At 35.5% G+C, this 20,444-nt stretch overlaps 1 protein-coding gene across 6 annotated transcripts in view; it reads right to left on the reverse strand.

Annotated features, from left to right (window-relative positions):
- The window catches only part of Lrba (LPS responsive beige-like anchor protein), a 662,281-nt gene that overhangs the window by 513,912 nt on the left and 127,925 nt on the right, over nt 1-20,444 (reverse strand). For all 6 annotated transcript variants that reach the window (XR_010039211.1, XR_010039212.1, XM_003476894.5 and 3 more), the window contains exons 18-22: nt 14,595-14,687; nt 13,261-13,369; nt 12,645-12,726; nt 9,880-10,003; nt 9,397-9,589 (exon numbers count right to left, since the gene is read on the reverse strand). Coding sequence is in view for 4 of the 6 variants with exons in the window: in XM_003476894.5 (XP_003476942.2) it covers nt 9,397-9,589; nt 9,880-10,003; nt 12,645-12,726; nt 13,261-13,369; nt 14,595-14,687 (601 nt within the window). In the remaining 2 variants the exon portion in view is untranslated. The remainder of the gene's footprint in view (nt 1-9,396; nt 9,590-9,879; nt 10,004-12,644; nt 12,727-13,260; nt 13,370-14,594; nt 14,688-20,444) is intronic.

Raw genomic sequence — 20,444 nt, forward strand, 5'->3', positions numbered from 1 at the left:
CACTCAAAAAATTCTTTGTGAGACAGTGTCTCATTAAGTCACTGAGTGGCCTAGACTAAGCTCGGACTTGCCTTCTGCCTGCTCCAGCCTCCCAAAATGCTTTCATTCAGACTTAACAATACTTTCATTTTCAACAAAACAACAGAAATTGATACTTAAGCAATTTTATCAGTTTGTTAACAATACGTAAAATCTTCAGATATTTCAAATAAAACATTTAAATATTTTACCTAAATTCATCATTGTAAGGAAAACCTAATTTATATCACATTTCTTACATCACATTTTCAACTCAAGTGTGATTGTTACTTGTTCATTAAGTTATACACCCAATCTACCCTTTTACAATATGAGTCTAGATAAAAACAATTTTAGTTTTATGTGTTTACAAAACAAATGTTTTAAGATAATTCTCATAATTTAAAAGTTTCAATGAAAAATTTTAATCAAAGAGTAGAAAAGTATTTGGGTGAAAACAGTATTATGTCTACCTTGAGCTTGAAAGGGAGGACGAAGAAGGCTGAAAAAAAAAAGCCTCAACAACAAGCAAGACACTGAAATTACACAGGTTACTGGGTACACATTCAAAACACTGAGACAAAAGTCAGCAACACAGTACAGTTACACACGAGAGCCTATTAGAGCTGATAAGCCTAGTGCAGTTGTTGGAGGAACAGCACACAGTGACAAACAGCTTCTCTGCTACAAAGGTGGCAGGAAATCTATCAAACTGGACAATAAAATTGCAATTGAGTTTCTCTGGCTTTTTATAGCAGCTGCATATATCCTGATGTAACTGTGCACAAGCTAAGCTATCCAATTCTGCAACGTGAGTTCTTTACCCACCATTTCTTTATGAAGAACCACAGTGTTCTGAGATGCAAAATGACTGCAAAAAATAATAATAAGCATCAGTTCAATACTGTATGCATGAACATGTTTAAAACCCTCTGAAATAGATTATTAGAGGAAGAAATTTTGTTTGCCTATTTACTTCAACTCTACCCTAAACCTTACTAAGTACTGATGTGAAGAACCTTACTGCATAATTTGTTCATTTTATTTTAAAAACAAATGTCAAGTTTTAAATTTTTAAAAGAAGAATATAGCTACATTCAAGTAAATTACTTTGTAAAAGCCTTACATGAAAACCCTTTTAATCAATGAAAATCAGAAAAATAAAGCAAAAAAACTTAGATAAAATTAAAATTAAGTGAAAACTTCAAAAATTTTACTTAACTTCTCAAAGTAATGCTTTAGCATTTATGTTTCAAAATATACTTTCACAGTAAAAAGTAACACACTTAGTTTTACTCTGAGAAAAACATTCCACAAATAAGTTACCATTTACATCACTTTATACATGTAATGGTAGACTGAATTAAAGGCTGGTACCTGCCCAAAAGTAGAAGAGGCTTCTCCTATAAAGCAACTGCTTTCTTTGCAACTACTTTCTTTTGAAGATATGTTTAAAACCACAAGTCATTGGAATAAAGAAAAATATGAACTAACCAAAACTATATAAACACAGGTACAACTTAAAAGTTTTGTACACACTGAGTCTAAAAACCAAGCAATGTCAGATACTACAAAAGAATAGCACATACTACTTTAACACTGTCTACACCAAATGTATCCTCTCAGGAAGACAACAAGATTTCCCTTTGTAATAAAAAAAGAACTCATTAAGGTGTCATAAATTGGGGTCCAAAGTCAAGTTATTCATAATCCACTCATCTCCACGATACTTTCTAAAGACTACAATATATTAACAGACTTGCATACAGGTGGAGAGAGGAAAATTTTTTATTTTGTTTTATTTGAGCTAAATTCTCACTATGTTCCCCAGGCTATTCTTGAACTTGTCAAATTCAAGCAATGTTCCTGCCTCAGCCTCTCAAGTAGCTGAGACTACAGAAGTGCAACATCACTTCAGCATGGAAGGAAAGAGTTTTACGCAAGTTAGCAAAAATAATTTCCTGTACACTGAGAGGAGTATTTAAAGTAAAGAATTTATTTCTATGGAATTTTTTGTTGAGATGGAGTCTTAATGTATTTCACAGGTTGGCCTCTGTCTGGACGCCCAGGCAGCAGGGACTGCAAACCCATACCTTGGCACCTACCGAGAAGCTTACTGCAGGGGACAGATATGCGATACAGCTGCGGGAGTGCACTCCGGGAAACTGAGGAAAAAGGATGGCTTAGCTCAACCCAGCCTGGCAACTGAGCCAGATCCTCTCAAAATTAACAAACATAAAATGCCAGGGTAATGCTTCAGTGCAAAAGTCCCGAGTTCAGTCCCCTAGGACCCCCTAATACAGACACATCCTAGTTATAAAAATAAGTTTTTCTAGGAACACCATCAAGATTCTGAGTGAACCCAGAAACCTGTAATAAAGAATACATTCCAAACTACTCTAGAGAAAGCACCTGAGGATTGCAACTGAGCAACTGAGGCACAGGCGCCTTACCAGACAGCTGCAGCAGCCAGTCCAAGGCTCCCATAGTGACCCAAACAGCTCCACACCATGGAGTGGATCTTGCTTCTCCTTCCCACAACAAGCACTTAACATGCAGCTACTATGCACGGGTCAGTGGCAGACATGAAGAACAAAACCCCTCATCCCCACAGATGAGAGTTCACAACTGCTGCCAAGATAAGCCACAAGAGAACTCACTTTTAACTAACAACAGAAGAACATGGGAGATATTACATGATCATATATGATTCTATCCCAGTCCTCATGGCTACATTACATACTCCTGTTCTTCACACAGGCTACACACTTTCATGCAAAGCAAACTTGTCGTGCTTCTCCCCCTGTGCTGCTGTCTCTGTGTCTTCCCTGTGCTGTTGTCTCTGTGTCTTCGCTTCAGCTAATTCCCCGTGGGTGATTTCCATCATCCCCACATTCACACGCCAGAATCTGCTTTGCCCCACAAGGTTTTGGCTAATGACCTCTGCTCTATGAACTTCTCACACACTCTCAGGTAGATGCTGCTTCCCCTTTCACCACATGCATCTCTTCTGTTCTACTGACAGCCCTCCAACCATGTATTTTAGCTTATTATCTATCTCCCATACCAGGAATATTTTCCTTTCAGAATAAAGTCTGTTCTGGATTCATCTTTCAGTTACAAGAAAGTACTCAAATAAAGGATAGGAAGAACAAAAAGAAGAGTAGCAAGGAATGGAAGAAAGGAAAGATAAAAGATGAGGAGAGGAAGAAAAGAATTGGGCAACAGGAATGAGAAACAGACACAGAATGACCAAGAATGGTGGGAAGAGGCTGCGAAGTGCACACCCAGCTGACAGCAATGGGCAAGAGGAGACAGGCAAACACACAGAGACAAAGGGAGGAACAGAAGCTGGAGACAGGAACAGAGAAAGACAGAGGAAACAGAGGGAGTGGCTAAGAAAAAAAACAACACCAAAAGAGGGAAAAAGTTAATCGTGCAGCGACAGGAGGAGAGATAGCACCCAGGATCCTGAGTCCACACTGGCCAGGGTGCGAGCAGAACACTGACTGATAACTGCAACTGCACATGGGATGACATGAAATAAGAGATGAGAGGAAGAGACCGACCTAAGACAGCCTAAGAGAAAACCACACAGACTAATATGTCCTGAAAGTAAGAAAAAAGTGTCATTTAAAGTCATACAGGATAAAGTACAAAGGATTGGGTAAAGGATTTGGGTAAAAAGGCAAAGAAGCACATAAAGCTGAAGATTCATCAGGGCATGACATAATGGAAAAAGACTAGAATCACACAGCAGAAAGATTCTTGTCAAATGTAGTGAAAGGTACCTCTTCCAATGGAACAGTGAAAGAGTAAACAAATAATTTTGCAAAACAAAAATCTTACTTCCTTTTGTAAGACAGAACAACGTGCTTGTGGAGGGGAACAACATCATATGATACTTTTTAGCTTCATAAATTCATAAGAATTTACTACAGAGATTTTTTTTTTTTGTACCGGGGATTGTACTCACGACCTTGTACTTGCCAGGCAGGCATTTATGCCACTGAGCTAAATTCCCCAGCCCCTAAAATAATACCTAAGGCTAGAGATTACTAGAAATATCAAACCTGGAAGTAATCTGGGTGTATATAAAGAATTTAAACTCATAAGAAAAACTTAATAGAAAAGCAGGCAAAAGATAAAACCATACATAAAATAAGAAAGCTAACAGTATCAGGAAACAAAGGGAAAAACATTACCTAGGACTTTGCCATTCCATTCCTTGCCACATTTGCTACAGCAGTGCACTTTCAATCATTACTGGGGTCATTATCCTCATTTTTCAAATGAAAACTGAGAACATCAAAATGGCTCACCATATACCAAAGTTTAAATGGTAAACATTACCACACAAACCACTGCATCAGGTACACGTACCTGTGCACAAGTGTGTGTGCCTATGTGTGCACAGAGTACTGCAAGTCACCATTATAAGAAGTTGGAAAATCACAGCGCCATTGAATCCTTTGCCTTTGAGTGCCCAAGTTATTCACAAATGTGAAAACCAACCAACTAAAGCTATCGGCAATAATGAAAATTTTAGAAGCAAAAAGTATGATGGACAAAAAAATAACAGAAAGCCATACAAGTTAGTATCATTTTATAACAATTTTAAAATACAAAATTAGATATTGTTTAAGAATATACTTTTTTTAGGCCAGAGATTTAGCTCAGTAGCTTAAGTGCCCGCCTGTCAGGCACAAGGTTGTGAGTTTGATCACAGATAACAACAACAAAAAAAGAATATACTTTTTTTAAAGACAAAGTAACTATAAGCTAAAATTCAAAAGTGAGTGTTTTTGCATGAAGAGAGATGGAGTTGGACTGGGAGGAACACCGAGCATGTTCCTAATTTAGCAAACTTTAACCTCTACCTTTATAGTATTTCATAGTATATATGCCACACAAATTATTTTGGGTATGATTAAATCTTCATTTTAAAAGTTAAAATAAAAATGTGAAGTGACTAGAGTCTGACCTAGTATGCTAACAACAATTAGAAAGAATGCACAAAATAATCACAGAGCTACAAATAAAAACACTTTAAACCTTTGATGCTATTTTATGTGATTTAATCATTAAATCTTAAGCTTAACAACATCACACACACACCACCACCACTACCACCATTTCTAGCTTCCATACTGATGGTTGAAAAAGTTTAAAAGTCTGACTGAGTTTACACAGCTAATAATTGCTATGTACTAGGATTCAGTTTAGGATAATTCGCCTCTACCTTCCATGTTCATTCATTGCTTGCACAAAGGAATTGGTAACTGGATAAAAATGTTTAGTCATAAATGCCTATAAAGCTCAAAATATCAGAGATATCATGGTCCAACTACTTTATTTTGTAAATAAAATATCAAAAAACCAGACTATTGGCCCTAAATTTCTGTGACTTTGTAAGGTAGCAGTTCTCAAACTCTTGATGTTAGGATCCTTACATTTTTAAAAAGTACTGAGATTCCCAAAGAACTCTTTTTTTATGTGGACTGTTTTCTCTTCTATTTATCATATTAGAAATTAAAACTAAGAAATTTTTAAAATATTAATTTAAAATAATAAACCTATGTATATAAAAACACTACGTTTCAAAATATCATTAATACAAAATACCATTTTCCAAAACTAGTAATAAGAAAGATGCTATTAATTCATAGGTTTTGTTTGTTTTTTTTACCGGTACCAGGGACCGAACTCACAACCACATGCTTGCAAGGCAGGCGCTTATGCCACTGAGCTAAATCCCCAGCCCCTTAATTCATAGTTTTACAAATATCTTAAATGGAAGCTTGACTTCATAGAGAGTAGCTGCATCTTTTATATTCATTATATTGTTTTTAATGAAGTCTATAAAGAAAATCCAACCTCATAAAGCTATTTAGCTAGGAAGAGATGTCACAAGTCCTCTGAGAATGTCATGGAATCCCAAGGTCTTCTAGCTCTTCTGTAACTACCATTGTCCTTTAACCATCGTTCCTACAGACTTGAAGAAACTAAAGTAAACTGATACCCACTTCAGAAAATATGAGCAGTCTGCTTTCCACTTGGTACACTTCCTTGCCCTAGAATGCCCATAGATACAGAAATCTAATCTAAATGTATGCAAGGCCCAAATTCTACCCTTTTTCTCTCATGATCCCTTTGTGAAGGGAAAAAGAGTAATAAAAGATAAATCAGTCCTGATTGTAGCAGAGAAGCTCACCATCAGCACAAACTGTCACAAAAGGGGTGGTTTAAAAAAAAAAAAAGCTACACAGTGGCAAAATCATAAATATTTTAGGCTTTGAGAGCTATGTAGCTTCAGTATCAAATTTTCAACTTTATTTTTCTGGTACTAAAATAGCCATATATAATACATAAATGAATGGGAGTGGCTATGTTCTAACAGAATTTTATTTATAGAAACAGGTCATGCTGGATTTGTCCTTAGGTAACTGCTACCTGAACTCTGCTTTGGATCAACAATGGACCAGCCTCAAAAATGTAGTGACTAAAAAAGCCATTTTATAAAATCAGGTATTTTTCTTACTAAGCATAAGATTATACTCAAACATAAATTTGGATGGTAGTTCTTCCAACCTAAGCTACCTCTGTAAACCCTTCCATCACAGTAGCACACTGTCTTCTCTCTGAAGAAAGAAAAGGCAAAATGAATAATTTATAGGTACTTTCCAAAGACCTAAAACCTACAATTATGAAATGGCAATACATTCTTAGAGAATAACCAAATATTCCAGAGTAAAAACTTTAAAAGTCAAAAACCATTCGAACCTAAGCCAAAATTTATCACTTTTTCTTTACTCACACCAATTTATAGTTATATAAGCAGCTGTAAACTTTATACCCTGCATAACGGGGGGAAAAAGTCCGTAAGAGCAAGATACAAAAAGTCCACATCATAAATGAAACTAATGGATTTTATTACATTAATTATTTGAAATATAAAATTTCCTTAGAAGGTATAAATACTAAATTCCAAACATAGCTAAAAGCTGTAAATCTGCAGAAAATGTTCATAAACACTGTATGTTATCCAGCAAAGAAGCGAAACCAGTAATAAATAATGAACTCTCACAAAACAAAAAGAAAATATAGACTGAGACTATGATAAAGCTTTTCAAATTCTCCAAACAGCCAAACTGTTAAAACTCTACACACACCAGGAGATTAGAGAACAATCAACAATAACCACTTAACACATTACTGATGAGAATGCAAATGGATAGGTTATTTTGAGGAAGATTTCCATTACCTTATTAAATTCACTATTTATACCATAAAAACTAGCAGCTCTACTGCTAGATATATATCTACAGAGAAATTCCTGAATATGTAGAGTATGCACATCAATTGGAAAATGGTTACTCAGATTATGAATTCACACTACTTATAAAATGAACACAATTTCAGGGGTCAATATGGATGAATCTCAAAAAACAATAAATAAAAACAAACTTTGTAAGAAATTCATTTTGTCTGGATAGTATTGAAGTTTAAATACAATAAAGAACTGTGTTTCATAGCACATGTATATAATCTCCCAGCGTTTGGGAGGTTGCAGCAGGAGAACTGCTGTGAGTTCGGTACTAGCCTGGGCTATGCAGGGAGTTCAAGACCAACCTGAACTACATAGCAGAACTTTGGCTCAAAAAACTAACATATATGCAATACATGACTTAGAGAATTAAAAAGCATGGAAACTATTTAGAGGAGACAGTGCCTCCCATGAATTAGCAGAAGCCATGTCAGGGCTGGGAGGAACCCATCAAAAAGAAGCCAATTAACCCTTTCAGTAAGCTGCACAAGCCATGCAAGGCCCAGAAAGAGAAGCCAGACAGCACCTCCAGTGAGCCTACTAGCACGTGGCCTACTAGCTGAGAATCAACACCACCACCCCACCACCCTCCTGCCAAGCAAATGGCTGGTTCAGAGGACACGCTGAATTGACTGATAGCAACTGAGGTACACAAAGCAACTGAAAGCTTGTAGTGTTTGGTTGACTTTGCAGGGCTGGGACAGGTGGTCTGAGCATCTAGTGGGAGGATGACAGTATGCAATATAGCAAATATGAGAGATTTCCATCTGTCTTGGTTTTGAAATCCAATACTGTTCACACTGTTTTATTTTGTTCTGATTGTTTTGCTTTATTCAGTGTTCTGTTTTGACTGATTTTATTGTTTTGTTTGGTTTGATTTTGCTATTTCTGGTGGAATGAACAATTGTTGTGCAGATAACAAGATATACTATGGTAGCCACTGTTGATTTCCTATTGTCCTGCTTTGAAGTTCTGTACCAATTTCACTGCTTTGTTTCAATCAGCTTTATTCTATTTTGTTTAGCTGGGTTTTATTATCGTTAAAATTTTTTTAAAAAGTGTTACCTAGGGCTAGAAATATATATAGCTCAGGGGGAGAGCACCTGCCTAATATCCACAAGCCCTGTGTTAGATCCCTAGCTCTACACGCACACGTGCCCACACACACAATCACATAACCAGGTGTGGTACCCATGCCTGTTATCACAGCAATATGGTAGGCAAAAGCAGCAAGATCACAAGTTTGAGCCCAGCACAGGCAACTTAGCAAGACTCTGTTTCAAAATAAAAAAGGGCTGAGGATGTAGCTCAGTGCAAAAGCCGCTCGGTTAAATCCCCAGTGCTGCACAATAGGCAGTGGAAAATAACAGACTTTTATTTACAGGGAGTAAAAGTATAGACAAGTCACAGAAATAACAACACCAAATTGAGATTAGAAGAGGGGTGAGAGTGAAATGAAAAACATCAGACAGAGCATTTGAAGAATGGAAACTAGCTTTTCAAACAGCAGTAGATACACTGTTCTTTACACCTTTTGGTATCTACACTATTTCATAGTAAGTTTTTAAAGCTACAACATTAATGATTAATAATTAACTTTCACTGGCATAACTTCTAAAAAGAAAAATACAGACAAGTGAGACTCATGAATTTTTGAAATCAGTTTTTTAACTGATTGTGACATGAGCCAAGCACAAACATCAGCCAGAACTTTTCTTTTTACTCTGCCACCACGGGACACGGGAACAAATCCCATCTGTGAACACAGTGCGCCACCGTGTGTCCAAAGGCTCCCAATGACCACAGCGCAGAGACACAGCCTACCTTACAAATTCCTACACCATGATACGAGGCTTGACTTTATTAAATTAAACACACACAAGATGGATATTTGAAAATAATATTCTGATTCTGAAAAACTCATAATTTTTTAGTTTTCTTTTCATTGTACTTTACAGATTAGCCTTATCATTTTTCTGTGACTTTATGAATTTTTTTAGTAAAATTCAAAACTGCAGCTATTTAAAATATACTTTTAAAAAGAAACTTACCTTTGAATGTGTAATTGATAAAGTGTCGACCCACACACGCCAGCCACCCCATTCGTATTTGACTGCGTGGTAAAGAAGGATTCTGAATATGGCATACACCATTTCTGTTATCTTTTGTTCATCTGAATTCTTAGGATTAAAATAGCAGAGCGAAAGCATCCACTCTTGCCACACAGAACATTGCAGCAAGCTCCTGAAAGTTACAAACAGTACCAAATTACTGAGGAAAATATCATCTGAAAGAATTCTGCAGTATTATGACTTTAACTTCTCTAACCCCCCAAAAACACATGTACCTATGGAGTCCAACAGTTAAACAAGGTGACTTAACTCTTTGGTATATAACTCACACATCCTTAATGAAAAACAAATACAGATTAATCATTTTCATTTTTTGGCATTAAATAACTTTTCTAAGACAAATTGGGCTCATACAAAAGTAGACATGAATACTGCAAACAAATACTTCCTGGTGCGGCTCACCTCCTGTTTTCTCTGCTGTTATTAAAAAGTTTAATCATGTCAGAAAGGAAGGCTCGGCGGACCTCCATGCTCTCTGGGCACTGGGGAGAATTTCGAAGCAGGCTTGCAATTACTTTTAATATCTCTGTAAGACAGTTCATAAATAAGTAAAAACCAAACCACAACTACAAATCCATGATGGAAAGTCATCAAAATCCTACAATTTCTTTAGCTTTCTTTAAATAAATGTCAATGGAAAAATATTATGTGTTATTTTAAAAATCTATGGAAAGGATTGTCAATCTACAGTATCCATTAGAAAGCATTTCTACACCAGAAACTAATTCTATTTCCTAATCAGAACATGTGAAGCGCATTTGTTTTCAAGATGGGAAGGATGAAACCCCAAGGTTTGTAAGTACTAGGCAAGAACTGTGCTAGGTGCCAATGGGCTCTACCCCACTTCCCAAAGGTAAATTTAAAATGGTTAAAATAAAACAATTTCACATTGTATGACTTAAATAAAATTTCACATTGATGACTTAAATAAAAAGCAAAACTACTAACAACTCTTTTCAGTCTCTGCCACACACAAGTGGAACTTAAAAACATTACAATCCAAATCTCAGAATAAAAAGAATTCTCAGATTCTGCAACAAAATTTACAATAGAGTGAATTCTAAAAGCTAGGAAATTTTGTTTCCATAATTTCAAAGGTAAAATCTGAGATAACTCCAAAGGAAATTAAAACCTATTTAATATTCCTATCTCCCTCAAAATGGAAACTGCTACTATAATAATCTTACTACAAAATTAATTAAATTTCTAAATTTAGCTGGGAAAAAAATCCCTTAAAAATATATCCTGAACCCAAAACTTTTAGATAAAAACAAACAAAACACAGCCATAAATTAAGTGTGGCTATAATCCCATTACTCTGGGAGGTAGAGACACAAGGATCTCAAACGTAAGACCAATCTGGATAATGTAGCAGTTTAGTGAGACCCCGTATCAAAATAAAAAATTAAGGGATAGGGACACAGCCAGTGTGAAGGTTCTGAGTTCAACCTTGGTATTCATCCCCCCCACAAAAAGTAACTGTGGAGCTTTACTTCTGAATTTTAAATTTAACAGTGTATCAAATTTTTACTCAAAATTTAGGAATCCTAGCAGCCTTTTGCCAAGGTAACTCAGAAAGAGTAAGCTCAAGCCTGCAAATATGAAAATCCTTGGTTACAGAATTAATGATGTTTTGGGAGCAATTTTTGAACTCTGAATCACATTTTCAAAAGTTCTCTACCAAAACAATGACTGAAATGATGGTGATAATCATAATAATGAGACAACAGCCATGAATTCTGAAGATGTACTATTACAAGGCACTGTTTTTTTAAAATATACTATTTTTTCTAAAATACATGGTAAATAGGTAGCTACTATTACTATCCTCATTTTGAAGACAAGTAATATACTCAAAGTCACAACACTAGTGAGTCATATAAGCAGGAGCTTACCCTGGCTCCTGGAATGTAACCACTGAACTTTGCTCTTCCTGAGCCAGTGTTAGATTAACTGTTATGGTTTTAAAGTTTCCCCTCTAGAACTCAAGGGTCAACAACGTTACAGAACCAACGTGACGGAGGCTTTGAGAGGTTACCAGGCCACAAAGCTGGGGGGGACTGTGGAGCCATGGGTTCAGCTGTTCTTTCACCTACCTGAGAAGTAGAGAGTGGCCCTCAGCACATCAAGTACAAGGCCTTCATCTCAGCCTTCAAAACTGCAAGTAACTCAATTTCTTCCCCACTAAATTACTCAGTTTCAGGTTTTCTGCTATAGTAGCACAAAATGGACTAAAGCAATAAAAATTCTAAAATCTTTAAATTTAAGGTTTTTCTCCTCTTTTCACTCTCTAATGAAAACTAATGCTGGAATGTAGCCCAGCAGTAGGGCACTTGCTTAGCATGTGTGAGGCCCTGGATTCCACCCCCACAATCAGTTATTTTAATGATACAATTTTAAAAATGAAATGAAAACAGGATGCTTTGTGTAAGTGCTTAAGAACTTTAAATATCAGAAAATTGTTAAACAAAATTATGTTCATAAACAATAAAACTTTCCTCATTCCAAATTTGGTATTCCTAAATTAAGGTTAATTTCAAATGAAAAGTCCCTCCCTGCTTCAGGTAACTTAGCCTAACATCACCAAATAGAATATTCAAAACTTTGCTAAAAAAACTGTACATTAAATCAAGATCTTATATTTCTTTATATTTCTCTTTATATAAGCCATATAACCTAAGGTCAATTTGATATTACATTCAGCACAAAACACAAAACTAGTTAATACCACTGCCCTTAATAAAATATTCAGCTAACAATCTGTAGTCCACAGCAACTTCCACTTCAAGTCAAAAAAGACCTTTTTTTATAGTGTGTTGTCATTTATGTCTGTGGCCCCCAGGCCTCATGAGTTTGCATTGTGCATTTATGATGGTTCATTGTCTAGTGCTTGGATTGATGGTGTCAGTGCTACACCCAGGGGTAGAGCCAGGATGTGATGTAAAGACAGGAAGAAGGTGTGTTTTGCTCTTAGCTGATTCCTGCTTGCTGTTTGCAGCCGCCATGAACTGTGGCCCAACCATACCTACCTGCTTTGGAGCCAACTGAGTGTGGACTGAAACCTCCAAAAACTGTAAGAAATAAACCTTTCCTTTCCCAATTTGGGCTTCAGGTATTCTGTCTCAGCGACGAATAAAAAGTAACTAAGAAATGTGTAAAATACATACGAGGATTCTGTATCTTTACTGAAGAATCAGGATCTGGATGCTGTTTGTGAATCACCTGAGTACAAATCTGTTCTATAAGAATCTACAAAAACAAAACAATAAGTTGCATTAATATAATCACTGCACTAGCATTAGAAGTAAAGCACTCTAAATACAATATAAACCAAAATTTAGTATATAATCCAGTGTTTTCGAGCTAACCACTTTATGCAGATAAATAAGCTTCAACATTACAATGCTATTTCTACTGAATTATAAAATGACACAGCAGGACAGAATGTGGCTCAATGGTAAAACATTTGCCTAGCACATTTGAAAGCCACAGTTCAATCCCCAGCATGGAAAGGCAGAGGGTGGGAGGGAAGGAGGAAAGATATGGACTGCTTCTAAAATAAGACATCAAATGGTCAATACAATGCATAAATATTTAGGGATAACGATACTGTTTGGTAATTCACAAACTGATTTATAAATATGTAGCCATATTGCCTTTATATAATTTCAACACTATACATTATAAACCTAAATAGCCTTATTTTAGTTAGACACTGGCAACTCAATTATCCAGATAGTTTATAATAAGGAATGAATGAGTCAATTCTAACTAAATTCTTACCTCAAAGAGGACATTATATGTGGTCATTGTAATTAGATTTGTCTGGAGCATGAGTCGCTCAGCTAGCAATGAGAACAATCCATGCCCAAGCATAACTTCAGCTTTTCTCCTACAGATACACAGAAAGAAATCATCAAGTGCAGAGGTTTACTGTGTACTAGTATTTGTATGTATGTGGGCTAAGAAAACAAAAATGTTTTTTAAACAAATTCCACCTCAGTAATTCTCCAACGTTCTTCAATGGAGAACTTCTAAGAAACTTTCAATAGAAAAATGCTATCTATACCACAAGAACAACTAAAGTTAAAAACAAACCAGACTCGCCATTCCCTCAACCAAACTCTTCACAGTTTATTTATTTAAGTAGTAGCTACTACCTACCAGCACTCTGCTATGTTCTACTGAGGATAACTGTCTAATGACAATTACCTTCAAGAGAAAAGCAATGTGGAAGAAATGATAATTTAAGAAATTTTACATAATTATATGTAATTATGGTAATTTAAGAAATATTACACAAATGTATGTACCAAAATTAACACTCCAAGCATAAACTTAAAAGCTGAAATATCACAAACATTAATTACACCCTGTAGTCAACAAATGTTTCTACAAATCACTGGACAGTATATACTGTAGGCTTCGCAGACCATGTGGCCCCAGTCATGTCTCAGCACCGTCCTTACAGCTTGGAAATAGCCACAGATAATATTCATATAAGTTAGTGTTGTTGTGCTCCAATAAAGCTTTCTTTATTTGCATGTGGCCACTTGGATTCATAAAGACTGCAGTTTACGAACACCTAGACTACCTCAAAATTTCTCTCCTCTGGGCATAAGAAACAATAGGCAGCATTACTGTCTATAAGGAAATAAACTTGGCTTTTTCAGATGTTAAACATAACAGCAGCACACTATGTGACACTCAAGTTACTGTACCAATTTTTCACATCTAATGTGATGATGCAAGTCACTGTAATCAAAACTTTATAATGTATAGAATTCAACTACAAAATTCTCATAATGCAGGTAATTCTCATAATTACTACAAAATTATTGGAACTTAAATAATTCCACATTAGGAATTATATACTGTTGTTCAATTTTACTTATAATGGGATTAAAGATGCACAGTACTTTATAAATAAAAAAAATTTTAATGTCCCCAGCACCACTAAAAGGTAGAAAAGGAAAGAGAGAACAAATGAGGAAAGCAAGACAACTAAGAGAGAGCAACACAACTAAGAGGGTCCCAGAACAAAAGAGCTTTTGCAAAGGGTTATAACATAAATAAACAATAAACAATGATCCATTTTAGATTTCATATGTACTCACTTTGGAGCCAAATGTTTTAAAAAATAACCCAGTGCCTTGAGAGCTTGTACTCTGATTCCTTCACTTTTTGATGCCAGAAGTTTGTAGATAACACTAAAAATAAAAATTCAAAACAAATCACTGAGTATAATTTTCAAAAGTAAAGATAGTATTCACGTATTTTTCATTACTATAAGCTTAATATATACATGAATTTGAATTTAATATGTATTTCTGACATTTACAAACATGCCCATCTCTGACTAATTCATTTGATTGAAAACCAAAAATGAGAATAGACTGACTTTCAACTCTGGTAACCTGAATGTAACTACATGCAAATTTTGATGCATAAAGCTGTTTCAAACACTTTTTTTCTGCTACAGGCTTATCAATATCCTTTAACAGTTACTAATTTATTTAGGTCAACACAAGTAAAGCACTGTTTAATGGAGCACATATATAAATTTTAAATAATTATCACCATGAAAAACAAGGAAATAGGCTATAAATGAACAATAGGCACAACCATCAGTAACTTAAGGAGAACCTGTTTCAAAAAAATTGCTTTTAATGTGGAGCTAGAAATGTAACTCAGTGCAAAGGCCCTAGATACTAAAAAAAAACCCTGCAGTGCCTCAGTGGAACTTGATGCAGCTGGTGTTACCCTGATCATATGTTTAAAGCAATGTATAGTAGATGTAGCATACATATTTTTAACTGGTATGTACATGATGAAAGTTTCAACAAAGAAAATAAAATTCAGGTAATAAAAATACCCAAAAGACAACCTAAATAATAACACCATTTTAATCTCTTCAGAAATATTTAAAATGATAAAATCTTTAAAAACAGTCTAAATAAAAACTCCCAATTTCATCAGGACAGCTGATTAAAATGCCAGTACTAATTTATAAATGCTGCTGACCAATACAGTTGGGCAATCTTACATTATCTTGCACCAGCAAAAACTATCTTTTCTCCTTTCTGATCCCCACCATTTAAGACTATGTTTATATACCATCTGACTTTGAATTAATAGGTAAGCTTCATTAAATCCACTGTTGTGGTTTATGTCCGTGTCCCCCAAACCTCATGAGTTTGCATTGTGCATTTATGATTGGTTCATTGTCTAGGGCTTGGATTGATGGTGTCAGTGCTGCACCCACACCCACATAGGGGTAATGGCAGAAAGAAGGTGTGTTTTGCTCTTTGCTGGTTCCTCCTTGCTGTTTGCAGCCACCATGAACTGCAGCCCAGCCATGCCCGCCTGCCTTGGAGCCAACTGAGTGTGGACTGAAACCTACAAAAACTGTAAGAAATAAACCTGTCCTTTCCCAACTTGGGCTTCAGATATTTTGACTCAGCAAAGAGTAAAAAGTAACTAAGACATTCACCTAGCACTTATAATTCTGGCCGTTTAAAATTATGATCCTATATAATAATTCCAGTGGATCATAAACAGATACTGAAATTATATACTGATGGCCAATTTGGCCAGTGGCTAGTTTGGCCAGTGGCTAGTTCTCTCTCCCTCGTTCCATCTCTCTTTCATTTCTCTCACTATCTCGCCACCACCCATCTGTATGCATGTGCATGTGTGCATGCACATGTGTGTACGAGGGATGCTCTATCACTGAACTATACCAGTACTCCTTTTATTTCTTACTTTTAGACAGGGTCTCACTAAGTCACCTAAGCTGGGCTCACACTTGCAAGCCAACAGTCTCAATCTTCCAAGTAGCTGGAATTACAGATGCCTACCACTGGACCTGACTCCTCTCTCTCTCTTTATAAGTCACTAAAAAAGAAAAAAATACCATTTAAAATGTAAAATTAAGTTTGCAGACCCAAGGAATACTTCAAAGAACTCCAATCAGATGAAGGTAATACCTATCATTTATGAGCAACTTTTAATCTTTATAATTAATATAAAATTTTAATAAATCTTATTACTGTTTTTTAAAGTAAAATAGTTTCCCACTTTGCTAAACATTATTCACTGAGAAATTTTTTTGTTTGCTCATAGTAATAAAGAGAAAGCAAAAATTAAAACAAAAGTAAAAGAAGGAATAATGTCCATTAATACCATCATGGAAGTCAGCATTTTCCTTCAGAAAAAAAAAAAAAGGTAAGAATGCAAGTGAGGGACTGGGAATTTAGCTCAACGGCCTAAGCACCTGCCTAGAAAGCATGAGGTCATTAGTTCAATCCCCTATACCACCAAAAAAAAAAAAAAAAAAAAAGAATGCAAGTGAACAAAATTTTCAGATGCATATATTTCAATGCAAATGAAAACAACCCAAAAAAGACCAAGGCTACAGTCACAGTGCAGGGTGAGCAGCACAAGAACTGTCACAAATTTAGCAGGTAGATGTGAAAACTGAAAGGACCATAGAAGGACTATAAAACCTCTCCATCACCTTAGTTGCTCAAGAAAGTACACACATGCACAGGAGCTCTGAGTAGATAACTAAACAAGGGAAGGCAAGGGAGACCAGAGAGTAGCTACAACTTCAAAACAATCCCTAAACACAACAAAGATCCAGTAACACAGGCTGTGGATCTCAAGGGCTAAAAGAATGCAATCCCAGCCTTTTTGAAAATCACTGACTGACATGTATGATATGGAGAATCACTGGAAACCCTGAGAGTACTGTGTTAAGTAAAAGGAGAAAACGCTTTTGGAAAAGCAAAATCACAAGCAGTCAACCATGAGCAGACCATGAAGAAGACATAATTTGTCACTTAAACAAGTCCGTGTTTTTGAAAACCAAACAAACCCCAACAACCATGAAAAAATGAGCCACAGCTGCTCCAACACTTACCGAGAATGCCTAGTTTTATAGTACTATACAAAAATTACTATACATTGCAAGGACATAAAAAATGTAATCCATACTCAGGAAATGCAATACAATCAAAATGATTTTTAAGGTTCAAATGTTTCATTTAGCAAAGATTTCAAAGGACATATAATATATTCAATCAATTTTAAAATTCTATGAACAAATAATTAACAGATTAACCATGAGCTAAAACTTTGGGTATCTAAAACAAATTATTAAAAAAATTTTTTAAAAGCACATGGAAATTCAATAGACGGAAAATATAAAAGGAGAAAATAAGGAATCCATTTAGAGAATGGAGTCTCACCAGCAGGCTCAGGAAACAGAAGGAAGAATCTGTGCGGTTGAAGAAAGACAACAGAAATCAACCATTCTCAAGAACAGAGAGGAAAAGATGCAAGAAGAATTAAACAACTGTGAGGCAATGGAAAATACATCATACCAACAGGTGTAATGGAAGTACCAAAAGAAGAAAGCTGAAGCAATTATGGACAAAAACTCCCAAAATTCAATGAAAAAAAAAATCTGCTACAGATACAAGAACTCAATAAGCCACAAAAGGTAATAAAATGAATCACAATTGAAAAAATCATAAATTGCTAAAAGGAATAGGGAGAAAAAAATCTTAACAGAGAAAACGTGATTCAAGTAACACAGGAAGCAACAATGCAATCCATGGCTATCCTCGCATCAGAAGCAACAGAAAGTCAGTGGAATGATAGCCAAGTGCTAATAAGAAGAAATTATGTATTTAGATTTTATGTTCAGTACAATGAAGACAAATAAAATTACTCCCAGATGAACAAAAATAAATTTCATTACAATACATATGCCTTATGAGAAATAATAAAGACAACCAAGATGAAAAGAGATACTACTATAAACTCATTCATAAAAAATAATTTTAAAAAATATTAAAATCAACAGGTGGATTCTGATTTTTCCAAATGAAAACTGTAACCCAAATAAATCCTCCTTGCCTTTAATATTACAACTAAAAATTGTAAGGAGAATATACAAACAGCAACTTTCCAAGTACTTGGAAGACTAAAGAAAAGTAGGTGCATTGTGTAGGGGAATTAGAACTCAGAGAACGACCTGTATGGAGATAAGGTCAACTTTTCACATCTGAATTTGAGCCAAAAGTGTATTTCTGACTCAGAGTTAGCTACATGTCAAATTGTGGGCAAGTTTCTTAGAAAAACTGCTTCTGGTTAGAACTTGGAAAATGAGTCCTACCAAGGTATGGAAAGGAGTCCTACATAGAAGAGAGCAGTGGGAAAACTATCCTCCCACACCAGTGATGGCAAACCTTTTAGAGCTTTCAATGATACAAATGACCACAAGTATGCATCTGTAGCATACATGACCTCTATATATCTGTACAGACGCTCACTGTTCTGGCTTGTGTCTGGCTGCCCTCCTCAAAGATTCATGCCCTCATAACCGGAACTTTAGGGAAATGGATGGATTTAGGACATGTGATGCTGGATTAAGGTGTGTGATACTAGCATTAAGAGTGTGTGTGGCACTGAACTAGTAAGTGATTATAGAGTCAGCATAGTTCTGAGTGTGAAAGCCCCACTCTAGCAGTAAATGGCACCAATCAATAGGTTGAATGAAATATAAAGGGAGAAAAGGAAGGCAAGCTTGCTGCCGCCGCTGCTGCTGCTACTGCTTTGCTGTCTCCTGCCTGTTTGCCACAGACTGTTCCTCCTCTCCCGTGCCCTCCTGCCATGCCCCCCTGCCTTGAAACCAGCCAATTATGGACTGAAACCTCTGCAAACTGAGTTGAAATAAATGTTCCCTCCTATAATCGGGGGTGCCAGCTATTCTGTATCAGCAACGAAAAAATAATACCCAAAGCATAATTTTTTAAAACTGAATCAAGATTTAAATTACCATCAATTCTCTGCTAATCACTGAGTAAAGAATGTACAAAAAAGACCCATAACAGCAAGACAGATTTTTTAAATGAAGTGATACTGTAACACACAGGCAATAGGTATACCTCACAGTCTGACCCTTGCCAGCTTGACTACTTGCTAAAAAAATAAGATAAAAGAAAATTTTTAATTTTTTAAAACCCTTTATAGAAGATTACAAGTGTCCTAAAAGTTTATAAAAAATAAAATTCACATCTAGAATACACTAAAACATTACTACATGATGGATGATTCCATACTACACACATCATAAAAAATCATGCAGTGTGTGTGTGTGTGTGTGTGTGTGTGTGTGTGTGTGTGTGTATGAGAAAGGATCCAAAACATGGAGGGAGGGACAAAACTCTTCACTATGAATGTAATCATTATGTACTACAAAATGTACCAATTTGAAATGTTACTACACTTACACAAAAACAACAAAATGTGATCATTTTCCATCAACAGACACCAATGAATTATGCAAATTGTTGGAATGATAACATAAAGATTTTAAAAGAGCTATTCTAATTATGATCTAGAGAATAAATATAGTTTATGAATAAAAATTACAGTTCTCATCAAAAAAGGAACTATAAAAAGCAATCAAACTGAAATGTATAGTACCAGAAATAAAATATGTATGGCACAGGGTTAATATCAAAATTGAAAAGACAAAACATCCACAAACTTGAACATCAAGATTATCATATATACCAAGTTCCTATATCAATACAATCTGGAAGAAAAAAGAGACTAAAGCAAGCTAAACAGAAGTTTAAGGATTAAGGCAACTCTAGAGATATGAAAGTCACATCATGAGAGATCTAAAACAAATCAAAAAAGATACAAATGAAGCAAAAATTTTTGGAGAAGTAGGAACCTAACACTTCTTAAAACTGGTAATAATTACCAAAAAAAGGTGTAACAAACTGTAGAGAAAACAAGCATTGAAATCTTTTAGCAAAGATCTGAATGACTATATATTTCTCATTAGAAAACACAGAGATTCATGAGCAAAATAGTTCAAACTCAGATGCGTGAACCCCAGCATAAGAAACATAAGGAATCAGGGGCTGGGGGTTTAGCTCAGCGGC

This window comes from Cavia porcellus, unplaced genomic scaffold, assembly GCF_034190915.1.
Source record: "Cavia porcellus strain 051 isolate PalLab524CR breed Dunkin Hartley unplaced genomic scaffold, mCavPor4.1 scaffold_14, whole genome shotgun sequence".
Lineage (NCBI taxonomy): Eukaryota > Metazoa > Chordata > Mammalia > Rodentia > Caviidae > Cavia > Cavia porcellus.